The sequence below is a fragment of the Diabrotica undecimpunctata genome, chromosome 6 (genome assembly GCF_040954645.1).
Source record: "Diabrotica undecimpunctata isolate CICGRU chromosome 6, icDiaUnde3, whole genome shotgun sequence".
Taxonomy (NCBI): domain Eukaryota; kingdom Metazoa; phylum Arthropoda; class Insecta; order Coleoptera; family Chrysomelidae; genus Diabrotica; species Diabrotica undecimpunctata.
The window spans coordinates 105,083,126-105,103,251 of record NC_092808.1 but is presented as its reverse complement, the minus strand read 5'-3'; the positions used below and the strand labels follow the sequence as shown (position 1 = coordinate 105,103,251).

Genomic DNA, 20,126 nt, shown 5'->3' with positions numbered 1-20,126 from the left:
ATCACTAGTGGGTCCAGTTAATGTACTTCTTGCCTCCAAAATTGCTAACAATAGGATATGCATATACCTTTCTTCAAAAAACACTGTTGATGCTCTTGTTCATTCTTATAAATATATCGAAATAAATGGATGTCAAGTCGAAGGAAGAAGATTAATTTCTCCAGCCCAGAGACTTCTAATATCTAATGCATGTCCTACAATCCCGGACGAAATAATTGAACAAGAATTACAAAAACTTGGTATTCACACTGTATCCAAAATGACTTTTCTTCGAGTAGGTATATCTGAAAGTGAGTACAGTCATGTTCTGAGCTTTAGAAGGCAATCATTCATTACACCCCTGGAAAATATGTCTATTGCTGACTCTTTTACCATAACTCATGATAATACTTCGTACCGGGTATTTCTCTTCATAGACGGATTCAGTTGCTCCACATGTAAAACCATTGGTCATCAAAAATCAGAATGCGCTCACATTTCAAACCAAACTAATTCAACTACCTTCTTAGATTTAACCCACACCACATCATCATTATCTAAACCTCATGAACCTAATGATACCCCTTCAACTCCCCTTTCAGATTCAACTTAAACCACATCGTCATTATCTAAACCTAATGAACCTAATGATAAAATATATCAATCTACGGAAACCGACCTCATCAAAAACATATCTAAAGATAATCCAAACACTTCGTCTTCTTTTTCCAAAACAACATCACCACCTGTAAATAACACTGAAAATACTACGGAAATCGACCTCATCCAAAACATGTCTAAAGATAATCCAAACACTTCGTCTTTTTCTTCCAAAACAACAGCACCAGCTGTAAATAACACTGAATATACTACGACACCAGAAACACCAATAACCTTAAATATTGCAGTCAATTCTAAACAGCTAAAAAGACATAACATATCATCTCCTGAAATTAACGAAGACAACCCAAAAACCGACTCCAACGACTCATCCGTTTTTAATACCCCTAAACAATATAAACCAAAAAAGAAACCCAAAACCTTTTCCAAAACCCCCCGCGAAGATGTCATTCACTTCCTAGAATCCATCAAAGACAAAATCGAAAATAGATTACCTCCATTTATACTAAATTTCAATGAAATATGTGATTTTATGGAAAATGTTTTAAACTTTCATAACCCTGAATTAACCTCTAAAGATTACTCCGATGAACCGGAGGAACTAATTCTGATCGTTAATTTTGTTTATTGTTACACACAAAATTCTAGGTTAAGAAATAATATCACCCGACTAAAGAAAAAATAAACTCTAACCCTTCTTCAGCTGACGAAACTGACGAATCATCATTAGTTGAAGTATAATCAAGGGATGACTAATTCTCCCTAAACTATATAAGGAAAATATCAGCACAGAAACAACATCCAGTATTCTCCCAAATTTGCCATCCCAATATTTGTTCTACAAAACTAACTAAAAATAGTACTCCCCTCATAAAACGAATAAAATCTTCTAACTTTGATATGGATAAGTTAAATCGATCTCCACAAGTCAGTGTAAATTTTTCTTCATGGACAATCCAACCACTTACCATTGACTTAACCCTGACAAAATACCCCAAATCAACTACAAATCCGATTTTCATTAAACACTTGTACTCCGAAGTGATATCTCATTATCCTAATTATCTCCAAATTTTTCAGTGATGTCTCTAAAGTTCATGACGGACACGCTGCTGCATAATACTGTAAATACACTACTCACACTTTATCCATACCTAAAAACTTCTGCATCCTCACAGGCGAGACCACAGCCGTTTTGGAAGCCTTAATTTTCTTCAAAACGCGTAGTGAGAATAAATGGTCACTGACTCATTAAATGCTCTATTAGGTGTAAAACATATATACCCTACAAATCCATTATTTCGGGCTATAAAAATGAGATAAATATAATTTAATCAAATCGAAAACAAGTAGCATTTATCTGGGTACCGTCGAATGTAGGAATAGCTGGAAATGAGAAAGTGGAGAACCTAGCAAACACAAGTCGAATAAACTCACAATATACAACCAAATCAAGAAATTACCCATACTCCAATCTCAAACACTTATTTAAAGACCACTGTATGAACATATGGCAAGACTACTGGAAAGATTGCTGATACTATAAATCAATATATAAATATATATATATATATATATATATATATATATATATATATATATATATATATATATATATATATATATATATATACATATAGGTATATAGGAGCATTTGCAGGAGTAAATGATGAATCCAGGATTCATTACTACGATGTAAAGAGAAAAATAGAAAGCAAAAAGTGGACACATCTCGATGTACCACTGCTTAATAAATTCAAGACGCAATTAAGCAGGAAAAATCGTGATAACCATATTGGGGATTGCAGAGGCGTAATGTTAGTAGATTTCTGGTTTCTGCCTTGTGGTGGCTTTTAAAAGCCAAAGTTGGGACAGAACTGACATTTTATATATTATAGGCAACATGATTTCTCTCACTGAAAGTGATACCCAGGTAAAGTTCCTGAGTAAAAAAACAAAGTGCTTTGTTTTTCATCATATGTTATGCAAAATGCATAATTTTAATATTAACCTTTAACTACGGCTGAAAACTTAATGGCTTTGGTGTATTCAGTACAACAGTTGCTTGTTATTTAAATATTTAGTTTTCTTTTCGGGCATCAGAATTTATTTCGCTAGATATGGCTGTAGTTTCGGGTAGTGCTTGGTATTATCCACTGCGTGGTGATCTAGCAGGGTTATCTAGCAAGTACTTTTAAATAAGTAATGTTAACGACATGTCTTAAGTTATAATCAAAATTTCAGTAACATTTTGCTTTACGTAGTGGGATTACTTACTTTTCGGGTTCCCTGAAGATGTCATGTAGCATGTCTAATACCAAAGAAACACGTAAAGCACCTAGGAGTGATATTTCACCAGAATGGAAAATGGGGAGAGTAAGTGCGAAAGCTGGTCCGGAAGGCTGCGAATAGTGCGGCTGTATTGGGGACGATGATGAGCAGCATTGAGGGACCCAAATCCAAATGGAAGAGGGCCTTACACGGTGATGTGCATTCGATTGTCCTCTACGCGGCACCAGTGTGGAGCGGGGCGTTAGAAAAAGCGGCCTGCAGGAGGCTCATGACACGAGTGGACAGAACAAGTCTGTTGCGAGTGGCATGCGCCTACAAGACTGTGTCTGCGGCAGTCTTGTGGACCATCACTGGATGTATTTCGTTACATGTTTTTGCGGTGGAAAGAAAAGAGCTCTATGAGAGAAGAAACCTAAACCTTACTATGGCCAAGAGAAGAAAGAAAAGGGAAAGGTTAATTAAAAATGACAAGAAAAATGAAACAAGAGGATGTGGCACAGTAGGCGAAGAAGCTGATTCCGAACATAAGAGATTGGTTTGAGTGTGGCCACAGGCGACTGGATTATTTCCTAACGCAGGTGGTCACAGGACACGGGTATTTAGGGCCTACCTCTCTAAGTTCGGAAAGGCTGACACAGATGAATGAATATACTGTGAACACTCGGACAGTGTGGCACATACAATGTTAGAGTGCAACAGATGGGTAGTAGAAAGGAACAGAATGGAAAGTAAGACAGGTGTGAATATTGTTGTAATGAGAGAAATGATTTAGAGAATAAATAAATCAGGTTGGACTAGTGTACACAGGATCCAACCTGATTTAAAATAAATCAGGTTGGATCCGTGCAGTGATTAAGAAAAAATAAACAAGAAGAAAGACAGCTAGACCAACGGCAAGGGTGGGAGGAAAAGATGCTGGAAGTTAAAGGTAAATAAGTGAGTCAGACAGTATGAGTTAGACTGTGTGAGTTAGACTATGTGAGTTAGATTGTGGGGAAGGAGGAAATGCCCGTCTGGGAGTGGTGCCGTACTAGGAGCTATGAGGGTCTTTCACGCGCTCCCTGGAATGAGACAGGAAGCCTCCTTGCTGACAGTCTGTGAATGAATGAAGGTAGTGCTTAGGAAGTAATGATTCCGCTTCCGGATCGCTGGATGACAGAGGAGGGTCTGATTTAACAGGTAGGCGTTCGGCGTAGACCCAGCGACGAGTGGGCATTTTAAAGTACCTCGGGAAGTATTTCGTACTCCGCCGGGAGTACGAAGAATGAATCCTGCACTAAGGTCAGTCAGGCAGCGTCCTCCACTAAGATGTCTTTTAAAGATTCTAGACCAACACTAAGTGTATATATAAAGTATACATAAAGTCTTTATAAATACGAACAAAAAAGGTTCACTGAAAATAGTTTAATAAGACAAAGCGTTTATTCTGAACAACATATTCGTACCTTTCGCTCGTGCTCGTTTTGTTGGATTGTTTGTGATGGCTTCATCATCAACATCATCAAGTTTTACACCGGTACTGTTGCGTACAGTCAGTAAGTCTGTCTATTCACCAAGAGAGAATTGTCCTGAATGTTCACGATGCTCTGGTTTCTCAGAATCCCATAAACACTGTTCGCAACATAGTCGAAAGTTGAGCCAACATGACTGGCGTAGGGGAGTCAACTATATATAGGTTCCTATCAGAAAGAAAAAAACACGGTATAGCTAACCCAAACACAAACGAACACTTAAAGAGAGGAAAAAAGCCTATTGAAATTGATAAATTTGCCAAAAATGGTATTCGAAGGAAAATTCATGGATTTTTTTTCAGAAAAGAAATACCAAACCTAAACAAAATTTTACAAGAATTTAGAGACGACCCGGATTTGCCTAATATCGGACGAACTAAATTGTGGCAAGTTTTAAAAGAATTAAATTTCCAGTGGGAGAAATCAGACCGAAAATCACTTTTGATTGACCGGGAGGAGATAATATGTTGGAGAAGAAATTATCTAAGATCCATACGAAAATTCCGAGCTGAAGGAAGGCCAATATTCTACCAGGATGAAACGTGGGTAAACTCAGGTCATACATACAAATTTGGTCAGATAAAAAGATATTAAGCTCCAGGCAAGCCTTTATGGAAGGTTGGTCTACTGGTATCTCACCACCTTCTGGTAAAGGCAGTAGATTGATAATTACTTACATTGGCAGTGAAAAAGGATTTGTTGAGCATGTTTTGTTTTAATTTCAGTCCAAAAGCACAAAAGACTATCACGAGGAGATAACAGGTGATGTTTTGGAAGGGTATTTTGAGCAGATGATTGAACACATACCACCAAATTCAATTATAGTATTAGATAATGCACCTTATCATTCACGACTAGTAGAAAGACTTCCAACGACTGCGTGGAAGAAACAGGATATTCTTGACTGGCTGCGGAATAAGTATCTGCCTTACGAAGATGGAATGGTAAAAGCAGAATTTTTAAAAATTGCCCGGCAACACAAATCTATGTTTAAGAAATACGTAGTTGACAAAAGGGCGGAAAGGCGAAACATCACAGTCCTTAGACTTCCACCCTACCTGCGAAATGAATTTAATCGAACTTATTTGGAAACAAATAAAAAGTTATGTGGCTAGAAAAGATATGTCATATAAAATACAAGCTGTACGTGAATTGTTATACGAGTCTTTACAACATATTACAGAACAAAACTGGAAAGATGCAGTAAGACATGTAATAAAAGAAGAACAAAAAATGTGGGATCTTGATAACATAATTGATGCGACCGTAGAGACACAACCGCTAATTATTAACCCTCAAGACGACTCGGATTCCGAAGTTGATCCTATTTATTTTGAATTTGAATAGTTTTCTAATCGTAATTATATAAGGTAAGTAATAGTAGTTGCAATCGTAAGGTATTAAGGGGAAAGGTGCAAAATGTCGCCTGTCAAAATGTTCAATGTGTTTTAAATGTATCCATTTTTTTTAAATCCTGGGAAAACTAAAAAGCATTTTTGAAAAATTTAAAGACAGAATGAAATATTTATTAGAATAAATAAAAAGTTTCTTTTGCGTGCAATATTTTCAATTAAAAATTATACTATATTTTCTATTTTATTTTCACCCCTTTTACATAACAAATTAAAATTAACATTGTAGAAGTTTTCAGGGACTTTCTGCGCTTAGTAATAATGTAATCTTTTATTCTGCGTTTAAATTTTTCAAAAATATTTATTAGTTTTCTCCGGATTCGAAAATAATGAATACATTTAAAACACATTGAAAATTTTGCCAGGCGACATTTGGGGCCTTTCCCCTTAATTAGATAAATGTATCTTTTACAAATGGCAAGAACCTTTTTATTTTTGAATAAAAGTTTTATTAAAACAAAAATACAATTTACATAAGTACAATTTAAAAAATATATTTTACAGATGACACTGGTCGGTCATCTCTAACCATTCAAAATACCTTTGTAATCGGTTTATAAGGTTGACTGCTGTATTGTATTCCTTCAGATACAAGGTGGGTTAGTCGAAAACATCTTAAACCGTCAGTTTCAGGTTGGTTTTTACTATTATATCGCAAGAGTTTAGTTTTCAACAGTCGGTAAGACAACAGTATGACTGCGGTACATTCTGTATTTAAATTTGCTTCTAAATTTCTGCACTATATTTTATATTCATTATTAAGAACAATAATGGTTCTTAAACTTTTTTACTTAGTACGAATTTTGTGTTTTCATTTTCTAATTTCTGCGTTTTATTTTATGGAAAGGTAACTTAATTTTTTATATTATCATTTACTATATCCATTAAAGTTATCAATTAATCAATTCAATCAATTTAATTATTAAAAATCATTAGTTTTGGAAATGTACAAAACTCACAATTCAATCGTGTTAAATACATTTTAGTTTTTAAAGTACCGTTCAAAAAAAGTAATCTAAATTTAAAGAACGATTGGGTTGTGTGCTGGCATATTTTCAATACAGAACTCAATTCCATTTACAGCTCTCATAAAAAATGCATAGCCTATATTCCAGTCTGACCCTAAAATCGATGAGAATCTATACCGACCATATTGATGTGTTAGAGAGATAGATACGGAACGAAAACATTGTAAAGAAGACAGGGCGTTGAAAAATCTTTGCCTTGATTACACACCAAAAAAGGGTTATACGAAGTTTGTTTAAATTTTATACAATGTGTTTACTTGGGATTTTTTGTTCATTCATTCAACATTAAATAAACAACTCATTTACATTACTAAAGGGTAAGTTAATCCCACTCTTTATTAACTTTTTAAGCAGATGAGCAAAAGACTAGGACAGGAAGATTTTTAAAATAATTTTAGATTGGTAATTGCTACGGCGTTAGTAAAGTTGATTTCAAAAATGTGTAATTGTTTGTTTAAACAATATTCCCAAAAAAGTTTTAAGCATATTTAAACACGTAGCCATTTGCACATCTTGTATATTTTCTATTCATGCACTTTCAAAAGAAATGAAAGTGCAGATATGAAAAGAAGAATTCAAGCGGGAAATACATCGTTTTATAGAAATACAAAAATGTTAAAAGGTAGAATATAAGCCGAACACAAAAATTAAAATCTACAAAACGACCATAAAACCAACAGTAGTATATTCTGCAGAGACTTTTACATTAACAACAAGAAAGGAAGAGCAACTGGAAGTTTTTGAGAGGAAGATTATGAGAAAAATACTGGAACCAAATGGGGAAAACGAGGAGAATGCAACACAATGAATGAATCACTAAATAAAAGAATGAATGGTCAATAGAACATAGTAAGAGTAATAAAAGCACAAAGAATAAAATGTTATGGACTCATAATGAGCAGAGAGAAGAGCAATCCATTAAGAGTTATAACGGAATGGTAAAAGAGCCAGAGGCAGACTTAAATTGAGATGAAGACAGCAAGTGGAAGAAGGCTTAGGAAGTATGGAAATTAGAAATATAGGAAGGACAATCAAAGAAAGAGAAGAATGGAGAAATGTAGTGGAAACAGCGAACACACCAGTAACTATAAAACGAAACCTAGAATGGGATAATCTCCTACAAAAAATAATCTTCAGCTTCTTCGGGAGCTTATTTGTATATATGTATTTAGAAATAGCTACCTAAATTTATGTTTTCACATAAAAAAAATTATCCTTTGAACACACTAACACACTGATATTTGTGTACAACATGTGTAACAATGTCAGAAATATCCAATTTTTTCGCTCGCCTTTTTTTATTGCGTACTAAACTCAGAATCGTATTTTTCAAATAACTGAAATATAAACGCATACCTTAATTAATTTTCAGCAGCATTGTCAACACTTTGGTCGACCTATATAACACATTTTTCTGAATTCATTAATCTTACCAACTTTAATTAAATTTGTCACTCACTGACACCACCACAACCGCATCGCAAATTTTTCGGGGGTTTATCCAAAAAGTAAATCGGCATATGAGTTTAATAAAAACGGTGTTATTAAAACTAATCACTTATGTGGACGTATAAGTGGTAATATTTTACACTGACATGAATGAGATATATATTTGACACCTATTTAGGATATAATGTCTCAATATTAAATTGTTAAATTAAGTTGATGGTTCTTCCTAAGGTACGTTACTCTGTAAAGATCTCGTTTTTTGTTTTTTTTTATCTTGGTTGACAATGTGGTTTCGTTTCACTTCTTATTTTACTTAACGGTACTAAATTATCTTATTGGATTACCATCTCGAAGTAATTAGATCTTTTAAAGAGGATCAATCTATACACTATAATCTGGAACTAGATTACCACAATAGATCTGAAAGGGTCGCAGTAGAATAGGCTAAAAGCCAGCTCATTGAATCTATCTTTCTATCTATCGTCTAAATAATGTTTTAACTTTTATAGGTTCTTACGTGCTAACTTTATGGGGATTTCTCCAAGACGTTGCCAGTTTTATGCAGTGAGCGATTTCGTTCTCTATTGTCTATTTTGAAAATAAACGGAATAAACCAGGAGTTCTCAACAAGTCCTTACGTACAAATTTATGTAATTTACAAATATCGTTTATTTGTTTCTAATAGTAACTTATAAACTTTTATCTTTTATTAGTAGCAGTAGTATATTAAAATGTGACTTAAATAAACATTTGTTTCAAAGTTTAAAATAATTCCGGTAATTTCTTCTAACTGCCAAATTTAAAATATTATTAATTAGAGTAATCCTTGTACAGAATATGTTTAAAAGCTTGATACATCCAGGGCCTTAATTAGTCTTTATTTGTTCTCCAGAGATCAGGCCCAAGAAGCGAAAGGTTGGTAATTCTCGTGACAACAAGTACGATGACGGTGTCAGGGGCCAAATTCGTAGAATAGTTCATCAATTTTTTCGTGACAACATACCACCAATAATAAACACCATATTAGCTGTTGTAAATGTCGAAGAAACTTTGCCCAACTTTTCACGGGCCACGCTACGTCGCTTGCCGAGTGATATGGATTTTGAGTTTATAAAACGTGGGAGAAATTCAATTTGGATTGAAAAACCAGAAATCATCTCGTGGCGTCATCGTTATTTACGCGCAATTCGTAAATACCGTGCAGAAGGATACAACATAGTGTATTTGGATGAATCATGGGTAAATATCGGGCACAGTGTGAAAAAAAAATGGGTTAATAAAACAATTACATATCATCGCGATGCTTTTGTTCGTGGTCTGACAACAGGATTAAAAGCTCCAACAGCTCGTGGTGCACGGTTAGTTTGATTGCACGCAGGATCTGCCAGTGTATTTGTTGATGGAGCAGAGCTCATGTTTTTGGCAAAGAAAAATACTCAGGACTACCACGACGAAATGGATGGACCGACCTTCGAAGATAGGTTCGAAAATAACTTACTGCTAAATTTGCCAGAAAAAACTGTTGTGGTAATGGACAATGCCTCCTATGACAGCAGAAAGTCAGAACAAATTCCCAACAGTTCAACACTAACAAAAGATATTTAAGAATGGCTTCTGTCAAAGGACCTATTTTTTGATGAAGACTACCCAAAATTCGAGTTACTTGATGTAGTGACGGCCTTCAAAGCAAAAAGCACAATGTGAAGATTCTGAGGCTCCCACCCTATCACTGTGAACTCAATCCCATCGAAATGGTTTGGAGTGAAGTGAAACGGTATATAGCTGGACGCAACGCGAATTTTAAAGAAGCTGAAATGCGAAATTTTATTACAGCAGCGTACTAGGTCATTACGCCAGAGAAAAGGAAAAACTACATAAACCACGTAATAGCAACAGAAAAAAATGTGGGAAATTGACAATTTGTTGGATGATATCGAACCAATTATTATAAATATAAATGACGGAGATAGTGATGACAGTGACGATAATAATGACGATGATGATAGTGAAGCAGAAACTAAATGTGACAGCGATTGACAGAAAAAGGAACTAAATATAATGGTGTACAATTACGATTACTTACACAAGAAATTCAAAACAATGACGTCTTTTATTTTCAACATATTTATTAGTTTTATTTTCGGATATTTCTACGTTTTGTTACTGCCAACATATACAGTGCAGTTTTTAAAAGTCCCTTTCCCCTTAACTTTTGAACGGAACAATACATAAATAAAATGTTTCTTTATATTTTAGTTTTCTTTTATTCGATTTTATTTAAATCTATAAACAAATGGTTTGTATTGCTAGCACATACTGTAGAATTAAAAACAAACTGCTTGTGTGACATAAATAGAAGGCATTTCTTAATTTCTATTTTATTTTAATTTAACCCAAGTATGTTGTAGCAAATATTATTTATATTTGAGAACCACTGACAGAAGGAAGCCAGACAGGGTCGTTAGTGGGCATTAGTACTTAAGCTACCCTCAACACAAAAAAGGATTAGGCTAAGTAGTAAAAAGTAACGTTTATTTTAATACAAGTTTGCAAAGAAGTATCGCATCGATGTTGTGCATTTACCCTGTACAGACTAGTCACTTTGAGACAATCTATAGGTATAAAAATTCTAAAAAATATTTGATAGCAACAGAGTTACAAGAGTTAATTGATAATTTGTCAGATATCGAGGATATAGTGGACTGTTGCAATTACGAAAAAAGTGAGGTTGAATAAATTATACAACACCGAGTCAGACGGAGACGAAGATTTTCAAAATCCGGATTCTATGGAAATCCAGGAGCTTGATTATTTATTCTACATTGCCAAAGATGACGAAAATATAATATGTAATCATTTTTTATACAAGAAGCATAACTCGCGATCGGCACCGCTTATGAATCTCCCGCCGTAGGTACCGTGTTAGATTTTATCTAACATAATAATATTGTTCCCTTTTGTAAGGTATTTGGTACTTGGCACTATTTTTCATAGCTTATATTGTTATTTTATTTATGTATTTAATATATTTATTGGAAAATTTAACGACTGGTATGATAAAATATAATTTAGCATAACTGTTGCAAATGACAACTTTATGCAATTTTTTTTAACGGTTTTATTCAAGTACTGTTTACAACCAAAAAAATTAACAAGAAAAAATAACAAGTTATTAATTTAGAAATCTCCTCCTCTGTTAATACAGTCAGCGCAAGTCAAAACTGTTTCTGCAGTATCCTCTTTACATACGGATTTCAAACATGTTTGACATCGGTGCTGAGTAAATCTGTTTTTTCTCTTCGGGTAAAAGAAACAACGAAGTTTCGCATTCGCATCATTTAGTTCGGCAGCACCAACTGGAATGGCTTTATTTCCTAGAATGTTTCTAATTTTTTGCCTTAGTGGAATTGACAGTTATGTAATACTTGATCGACGAACAATACGGGGCTTCGTAAGTTACTTAGCAAGATTTGTCAGATATATTCTTCGTTTGAGCTTTGTGTCTGTATTGCTCTAATAAACAATTTGTGAATTTATGCCAGAAATATTAAGTAAAGAACAAAAAACAGTTAAAGACCAAAACGGTTGCTCACTCTTGTAGTCGAATATTCTACCTTCATCCTGTCCACCACATCAACAGCTCCTTTTGTTAGATTATAGAATGTTATGACTGAAGGTTTTATTGAATTGCCACTTTCTGGATCAATTTCATCATCTTTGTAAAACGTCGACAGCATCAGCACATTTTTATTAGGTTTTGGTACATATGAGGTAAGACCGCATTTATTGGGATCGACTCCCCAAGCAAACATGCTGCTATTTCTTTTTCGTAATTTAGTATCTAAAAAAATTGGGAAAACCTCTCGCTTGTTCTTACGTAATGTGCCAACTAACATTATACGATGGTTGTGTACCAAGTCATTAGCCAAAGATACAGATGTAAAGTAATTGTCCATAGTTACATTTCGTCCAGTACCACTACAATATCTTAAAAGTCTTATTACAACACTATGGGCATCATTCTTTAGTTCATATGTACCAGTTGGCTGTTTACCTGTATAAATTTCAATGTTATAAAACATTCGAGATTCTACAACAGCGTAGATTTTAATGCCATATTTCGCAGGTTTATTTGCAATATACTGGCGAAACTTGCATCTCCCTCTGAAACCCTCAAGTATCTCATCCACTGTTATGTAACTACCTACCGAGTAATGTTCTCACAGGCGCCAATCTTCGACTATTTTTACTATAGATTCAATATCATCAAACCTAATAGCTTTTACCAGAGGTAAAATGACGTTCTGACATAGTAAGTAGCAGCAGAGTATTTTGGGGCCGTTCCGTGCGTGCTCCAAAGTTCTGAAGTATTTAAATGTTGGGCTCTTTTTACACCAGCAAGATATAAAAACCCGACAAATGTACTTATTTCGTCAAACTCTGTAGGACTGTAATGTTTTGTGTTTCTAGTGAGTCTAATTTTTTTAAGTTTCTCGTTGGTACAATCTGTAATTATATTGAATGAGTTCATCCAAGAAAAAAAGTTTCCAACAATCCAATATTGTTTTGGCTTCTTTTGCAAGACCTTTTACACCTAGTATCTGTGTAACAGTATTTTGAGGGGGCCTGTTTTTTCAACTTTGTTTTGATTTTGGTGCACTTACCATTTAGTACCATCTTTACCAGTATAATAGGGACCACTTCTTTCAGATCTTTCCAAATTTGATTGTGTAGAGGCTGGGCCTTGTACATTCTCTTTATCTATTTAGTCACTTGATAAAGCGGCCCCTGAAATATCTGTGTCTGATTGATAGACTTCATCTTGTTGCATATAATCTTCTATTGTCTCCCAAAGTGCTAGTAACCGTTGCTGTTTCTTAGTAAAAGGTATAAATAAAATACCCAAACGGGCTATATTACAAATACAGAACGTTTTTGGAATATAAATTCCATCATCAGTGTAACAAAGTGTACATGCTATGAGCTACTAAAATATATGGGTAAAAACCATTTAAATGTTATAAATTTATAAATATGTTACATATGTTATTAAAAATTAGGATGGAAACAATTTTTTTTGTGATACATGGTATACAGCCAGCTACAGGAACTTAGTTTCCTAGTGGAGGTTGCTGTTCCCTCTCGTACGCCATCACAAACAACAACAAAGTCCAAATTTCGTCTAGCTCACAAAAAATATTTTAATATAATTCAAAAATTGTAACTACGTAATCAGTACTGCGCTAGATTTTTACTAACATTACGACACTGACAACTTTCATAGCGCACTGAACAGATTCTTGTTGATTTCAATCTAAATTAAACATGGTAGTGACTAGACAAAACATTGAGTGGGGCATAGCTGGATGGAGATAAATATACGAGGCGCGAAAGAAAGGTAATACAAAAAAAAATTAAAAATGTTAGATAAATTCTAACAGCGGTACTGATCGCGAGTTAAGATGCAAAAGCTCGTAACCCACACTTTGGTCGAATTGGTGATTTATTAGCCATTGAGTTTATTGGTTATATACTTGTGTGTGTGTGTTTTGTTTTATGGCACTGGAACTAAGCCAATTAGCCAGAACAAATGTGTGAAAGTGGTTATATACTTATGCACCTGCAAAATATGGAAAGCCACAATTGCGTACTTTCAGTGAATTTTAACGAAAACAAAAAACTCGCATCCGGCGTATTTTACTACAACATCTCGTAAACCACACAATCATTTAGTCTGTGTGAGATTTGAGGTATTGCAATTGCTGCAGGCTGCAACCCATGAACCCTGAACCCATGCTGATGTCAAACAGGGGAGACAGTTCTCCATCTACTCTAACCGCGGTTTTTAAACCCTGCAACGTAATTTTTATGAGGCTAATATATTTTTGTGGTAGACCGAGATTTCGGAGATCTCCCAGCGTTTTGTCTCTTTTCACACTATCAAAAGCTTGTTTAAAGTCCATATACATAATATTATATAGTTCTATGTCGTATTCATAAGCTTGCTCTTGTATTGTTTCAAGTATGAATATGTTGCCTGTAGTGGCTCTATTTGGTCTGAATCCATTTTGATAATCATCAATTATATTTTCGGAGTATTCTGACAATCTAGTGTAGATAATGCCAGAAAGGATTTTGTATATTACACTTAGCAATGTAATTGGTCTGTAATTTTGGCATTTGCTCTTATCTCCTTTTTTATATATTGGCTGTATCAGACCAACTACCCATTCCTCCCGCATTTGCTTCTTGGTCGATACCAACTTTATCAGGTAATGGATTCTTCCCCAGGGTCCCCCATATTTCAACAATTCTGCCGAAACTCCGTCTGTTCCTGGCGCATTACTACTTTTTAATTTCTTTATTATTTGAACTACTTCCTTATAAGTCGGATTTCAAATGTGCTGCTCCGTCGTAAAATATATTGCCTCGTTTTGATCATTTCCATTGTCTGTATTTAGGTTTTCCTCAAAGTATTCTTTTTATCTAATTATAATTTTTTGTTTCTCTGTTAGTAGTTCTCCATCCTTATTCTGCATATCTAAAGCTCTGTTTCTTCAAACAATTCATCTCATTTCTAATTTCAGAATCTAGACAGCTATGTATCACCTGTAAGTTTTACTCACTCCTCTGTTTATTCCTATCTAAATAAGTTTTCTATTTGATTGTACAACTTTTTGCTCTTTCTTGTCCATTATAAATTAAAGATCATACACACTCAGTATTTTTCTTCTTCTTATGTTGCCTATCCGTTACGGATGTTGGACACTAACATGGCTTTTCTGACTTCTGAAGTCCGGTAGTGGTTAAGTTAAACCGTTTTCGCAGGTTATGCAGCCAGGATATTCTTCTTCGTCCTGGACCTCTTTTCCCATGCACTTTACCTTGAAGTATGGTCCGAAGTAGGTTGTATCGTTGTTCATTGTGCATTATATGGCCCAGGTATTCTAGTTTACGACGTTTTATGGTTATGACTAGTTCGCGCTCTTTACCCATTCTATGTAGTACTTCTTCGTTGGTAACTCTGTCTATCCAAGAAATCCTCAACATGCGTCTATAGCACCACATCTCAAATGCTTCGAGTCTCTTCAGTGATGCTTCAGTTAAGGTCCATGACTCCACGCCATATAAAAGAACGGAGAATACGTAGCATTTTAGTAAACGAACTTTTATTTCTAATTTTATATCGTGGCTGTTAAAGATTTTTTTCATTTTGACGAAAGCTGATCTTGCCTTCTCGATCCTTATCTTAATTTCCGTCGATTGGTCCCACTGTTCATTTAAGTTTGCACCCAGATAACAAAAGTTGGTGATTTGTGTTATAGGTTGTTGGTTAACGAGTAATTGACCAGGTGGTATCCTATTTTTGCTTATAACGATGTATTTGGTTTTTTTAATGTTAAAATCAAGCCCAAACCTGCAATTTACTTCTGCCTCCCTGAAGATAAGTGTCTGCTGACCTTTAAGACTGTGCAAAAATGACAGTATCATCAGCGTATCCTATGTTATTCAATCGTTCTCCGTTTATAAGTATTCCCTCGTCTATATCCGTTAGCGCTAGGTTCATAATGTGCTCTGAATATGTATTGAACAATAATGGGGACAATATACATCCCTGTCGCACACCTCTTTTTATCTTTATGTCGTCTGTTAACTGATCCCCAACTCTAACAGCTGCAGTTTGTTCGTAATAGATATTGTTTATTATACGGCGATCTCTGCTGTCTAGACCAATTGAATTTAATATTTTCATCAGTTCGTCATATTTTATTATATCGAACGCTTTCTGGTAATCAACAAAACAGACATATATATCACAATTCACGTTTCTACATCTTTGAAAGAGAACTTGTATTGCGAAAAGTGCCTCTCGAGTACCCAATGCATCCCTGAAGCCGAATTGCATGTTTGTCATGTGTTCTTCACACTTTTTATATATTCTTTTATGTATAATTTTTAAAAAAGTTTTCAGCATTTTATTATCATGTAAAAATTGCACTGATACTATCCTTTCACTACTTTTTTTATTAACAAATTGTCTTACTGTCTAAGTAACAAATAATTGCTTTACTAGTTTAAATATAATAAAAAATATCACTTACCAAAATAAATACTAACGGAACGCTCCTCATGTTGAGTGATATTTAGTTTCCTTTAATGTTTAAAGAAAATCCAACATATTTATGGGTAGCTGCCATTAAAACCACCTGTAACAAAAAGATTAAGTTTAGTTATTTTCTAGTAATACTAGATTAAATCTCGTTGTATAGAACTTTGGTAAAAATCATTTTTAGTATGTTAACGAGAGTATGCAGTAAAATGGAATTCTAAATCACTATAATTAACTACATTAATCATAATTTGCCATTACATGCACTTAAATACCTACATGTTTGCATTTATGGGTATATTGGTCAAATCCTCCTAAATGAATCTGGTGCATTACAAGCGCTGTACTTGTACAGCCTATGAATAGTTTTCTTTTCTTTTCTTTTCTTCGTATATTGTTAAATAAGTTTTTACCAAATAAAATGCAGTAATAAGGAAATATATATTTATAAACAGCATGATTACAGAGTCAGTAATTTGTACACCAGTGGTAAACAACAAAATATGTGTAGATCGTTATTAAAGTTTAAATATCTAGAAATTTAACTTACATGTCGGCAATACCTTGCAAAAGATTTATCAGCAGCATCTGTACCAGGACGTCTAAGAGCTGTAATTTGCAACAACAGATACATAAGAGTACTCAGTAAACTAATAATTTACCATACTTACATTAGATCTACTATGATAGATAAAGTAGAATTGAAACAAAAATAGAAAATAATAAAATAAAAAGTATCCATAGAGTATGCATCAGAGCAAAAATACGTCACTAGTAGGATCGGTATATAAGGAGATGACAGTTGACCTCGCCTCTATCTGAGGCTTGATCAATTCCCAAATAAATTGTTCAATAAACTTAATTCTAATGACTTTGTTTTCTAAGGAATGATTTGCTTTATATATGCAAAGAGCGTTTAAACGCAATGTATTAAAAAATCGAAAAATAATACCATAGGCCAACTGTACGTGTTTCTTGTTACATTGTATTTTACACATAACTGATCGATCCAATCTACACCAATTTTAGTTTTGTTATGTCGGTTTACTATATCTTGTTTTTTAGAATCCCCGCTTACCGGATCAATGGCATTATCAGGTGCATTGAAGATACCAAAATAAAATATTTACTTCTTTTGAGGAAATAAGCCACCAATGGAATATTCTCCTTTGAAAACCACAAGATAGAGATTTTCCCTTTATTTTTATCAGGCAAGACCTCAGCTGGGATCTCACGCTTATTCTTGCGCATAAGCATCGTAGTACAATATCTTCAGCAGTATTGCTAAACTTATACAGTCCAGCAGGTTGAGTTCCGACATATGTTTCGAGATTGTAAGTGTTAGAAGTTTTGGCATCAACCAGAGCGAACATTTTTGTCCCATACTTCGGTTGTTTATTGGGTATATATTGCTTGGATAAACAGCATCCCCAAAAGGCCAATAATTGCTCGTCGACAGTCAAATATGCACTAGAAACGAAATTATTTTAAAAATAAACCAAGAAAATTTCGAAAATTCCGATTCCTAATTTGTCTAATTCCCTTCTTCCTTTTCGCATATTGATATCGTCAAATCTCAAACAACGGAGGAGAAATCTAAATCGTTTTTCGGTCATAATAAGGTAATAGGATTCGGCTTCATTGCCTTTGGAACCATCCCATATGTTATGAGTGTTTTTTAATAAGTTGTTCTTTGCGACCCATGGAACTCTTAGCGCATCCTTTTTGTCGAGGTTCTATGATACTGTTTAAAGCTCAGTGTTGGTAGATACGCTGGGCTACACAGGATGCGACCAATTTATACAGAGTTGAAAGACATGTAACTGGCGGTACTGGCTGGGTATGGTCTTGGGTATTATTTTGATCCTTCGGTATAAAATAAGTTATTCCCTGTGTTAGGAATGATGGTATTTCCTACGGATTAAAAACAACATTATTAATTAGTTTTGACAAGCACTCATGAGCACTCCAAAACTTCTTAATCCAGAAGTTTTGAACTCCGTTTGGTCCAGGAGATTTCCAGTTAGAAAGCTCTTTGATAATAGAGACTTCTTCTGTGGTAAAGGGTTCATAAACAGTAGTACGGTAGTGTTGACAGCTGTGCGTCGTATCTTCTATCCATCCAGCATTGGTGTTAAGTGCAGTTGGTGTGGAAAGTTGATTTCCAGAAAACTACTAAATTTCTTCTTGGTTTGGGTATGATTTATTGGCACTTTCGACAGAGGAATTAAATTTCCAATAGAACGCCCTCTCGGTATGCTCAAAAAGCGCATTGTCACATTTCCAGCTGTTACTAACTCTAAACCTTCTTAGTCGTCCTGAATGAATGGAAAGTTTTTGTTTTAATGAATCTAGGCACTGTTGGGCTGTGTTGTTTTCTGAATCATATTGCGAGTGCCTTGTAGTGCTCAACATTATTTGTTCGGCTCGTTTAATGAGTTTTCTACTATATATATTCCTCATATATATATTCCTATACAATAACTCAATCTTGTGTAGAAGCCGTTTTTCCCAGGGTGCAACTCTGTTATATGTCTTCCGACATTGGTACCCCGTCGTGTTCGGATCTTAATTCCCATTACATTGGCTGTTCCTGTTACTGCACAGTAAATAAGCATGTGCAAATATTCTAGCGTATTTGCTTCTGCGACGTAATTGGGTAGGAGTTATTTATAATGTTATATTGGGCAGTATTTATAATTTGTAACAGAGCACCTAGTTTTTTAGAAGAGTTTATTTTTGATACCTAAGTGGGTTTGTTTTATTAAAATATTGTCACATTAATACTATTATTATTGCTAGTTATGGTTTGGGTTTGTTTTGGTTTGGTATTGGAATTAGATTGATTTCTAATAATACAACTTCTTTTTTTAATTGGATGGTTGTACAGTTCTGGTGGATAGTTATTTTTTTCTAAAATATCTTAAACTGTTCTCAGATGTGCGGAATGGTATTATGGGCTGAATAGCTTAATTGATTTGTCAGTAAGACTAAACACAACAATTCTTTTATGATATATATCTATTAAAATTTAGATATCTTCCGGACCAGACATCTTTTGTAAACCAGTTAGTTTTTATCATTCAGTTAGTGTTGTTATATTCTAAACTTAACCCTGCTGTCCCGTTCGATTCAACTACACAAATGTACTGTTCGGGTCAATATGACTCAACTATGGCTTACGCTTCTTAATCGAAATAAAATAAGCTAATAGTGCTAAACAAAACTTTACTAACCAAAAATTATGGTAAATTAAACAAAAATGATTTTGTTAATGTAAATTAAACCTTATTAACAAAAACAAAAGGTATTTTTTTCTTTCATTAACCAGAAAAGCCTAATAACAAATATCTACAAAATTTAATTCAGTTTACAACTGGGACAGTAAAAAGAATGGGTTTTACAAATATGTTTATGACATATACAACATAAAATATTAGTCTTATTATTGTTTTTAGAACAAAATATACAGCGTGATCGTTTAGCAGGTGGAGTTGGATTGTTCATAGACGGTTCACACGAACTAGAATTTCCTTCTTCTCTACTCACTTCTGCTCGTGTCCTTTTTACCAGTTCTTGTGAGTCTTTGGTTCTTAGTAAATTTTTCCTGGAAAGGATAAGTGGTTTCATCAGTGTTTTTCCCAATTCGTTAAGATAAATTCGCCGTTTTGTAAGTTTATTGGTGTTCCATTGGGGATTTATTGATGTCCATAAAACGAACGCG

General features: G+C 34.3%; 1 protein-coding gene across 3 annotated transcripts in view; it reads right to left on the bottom strand.

Moving 5' to 3' along the window:
* nolo (ADAMTS-like no long nerve cord) overlaps nt 1-20,126 on the bottom strand; it is a 2,006,971-nt gene that overhangs the window by 1,016,307 nt on the left and 970,538 nt on the right. For all 3 annotated transcript variants that reach the window (XM_072535059.1, XM_072535060.1, XM_072535061.1), the window contains exon 5: nt 16,395-16,499. In XM_072535059.1, the coding sequence (XP_072391160.1) occupies nt 16,395-16,424 (30 nt within the window). In that variant the 5' untranslated portion in view covers nt 16,425-16,499. The remainder of the gene's footprint in view (nt 1-16,394; nt 16,500-20,126) is intronic.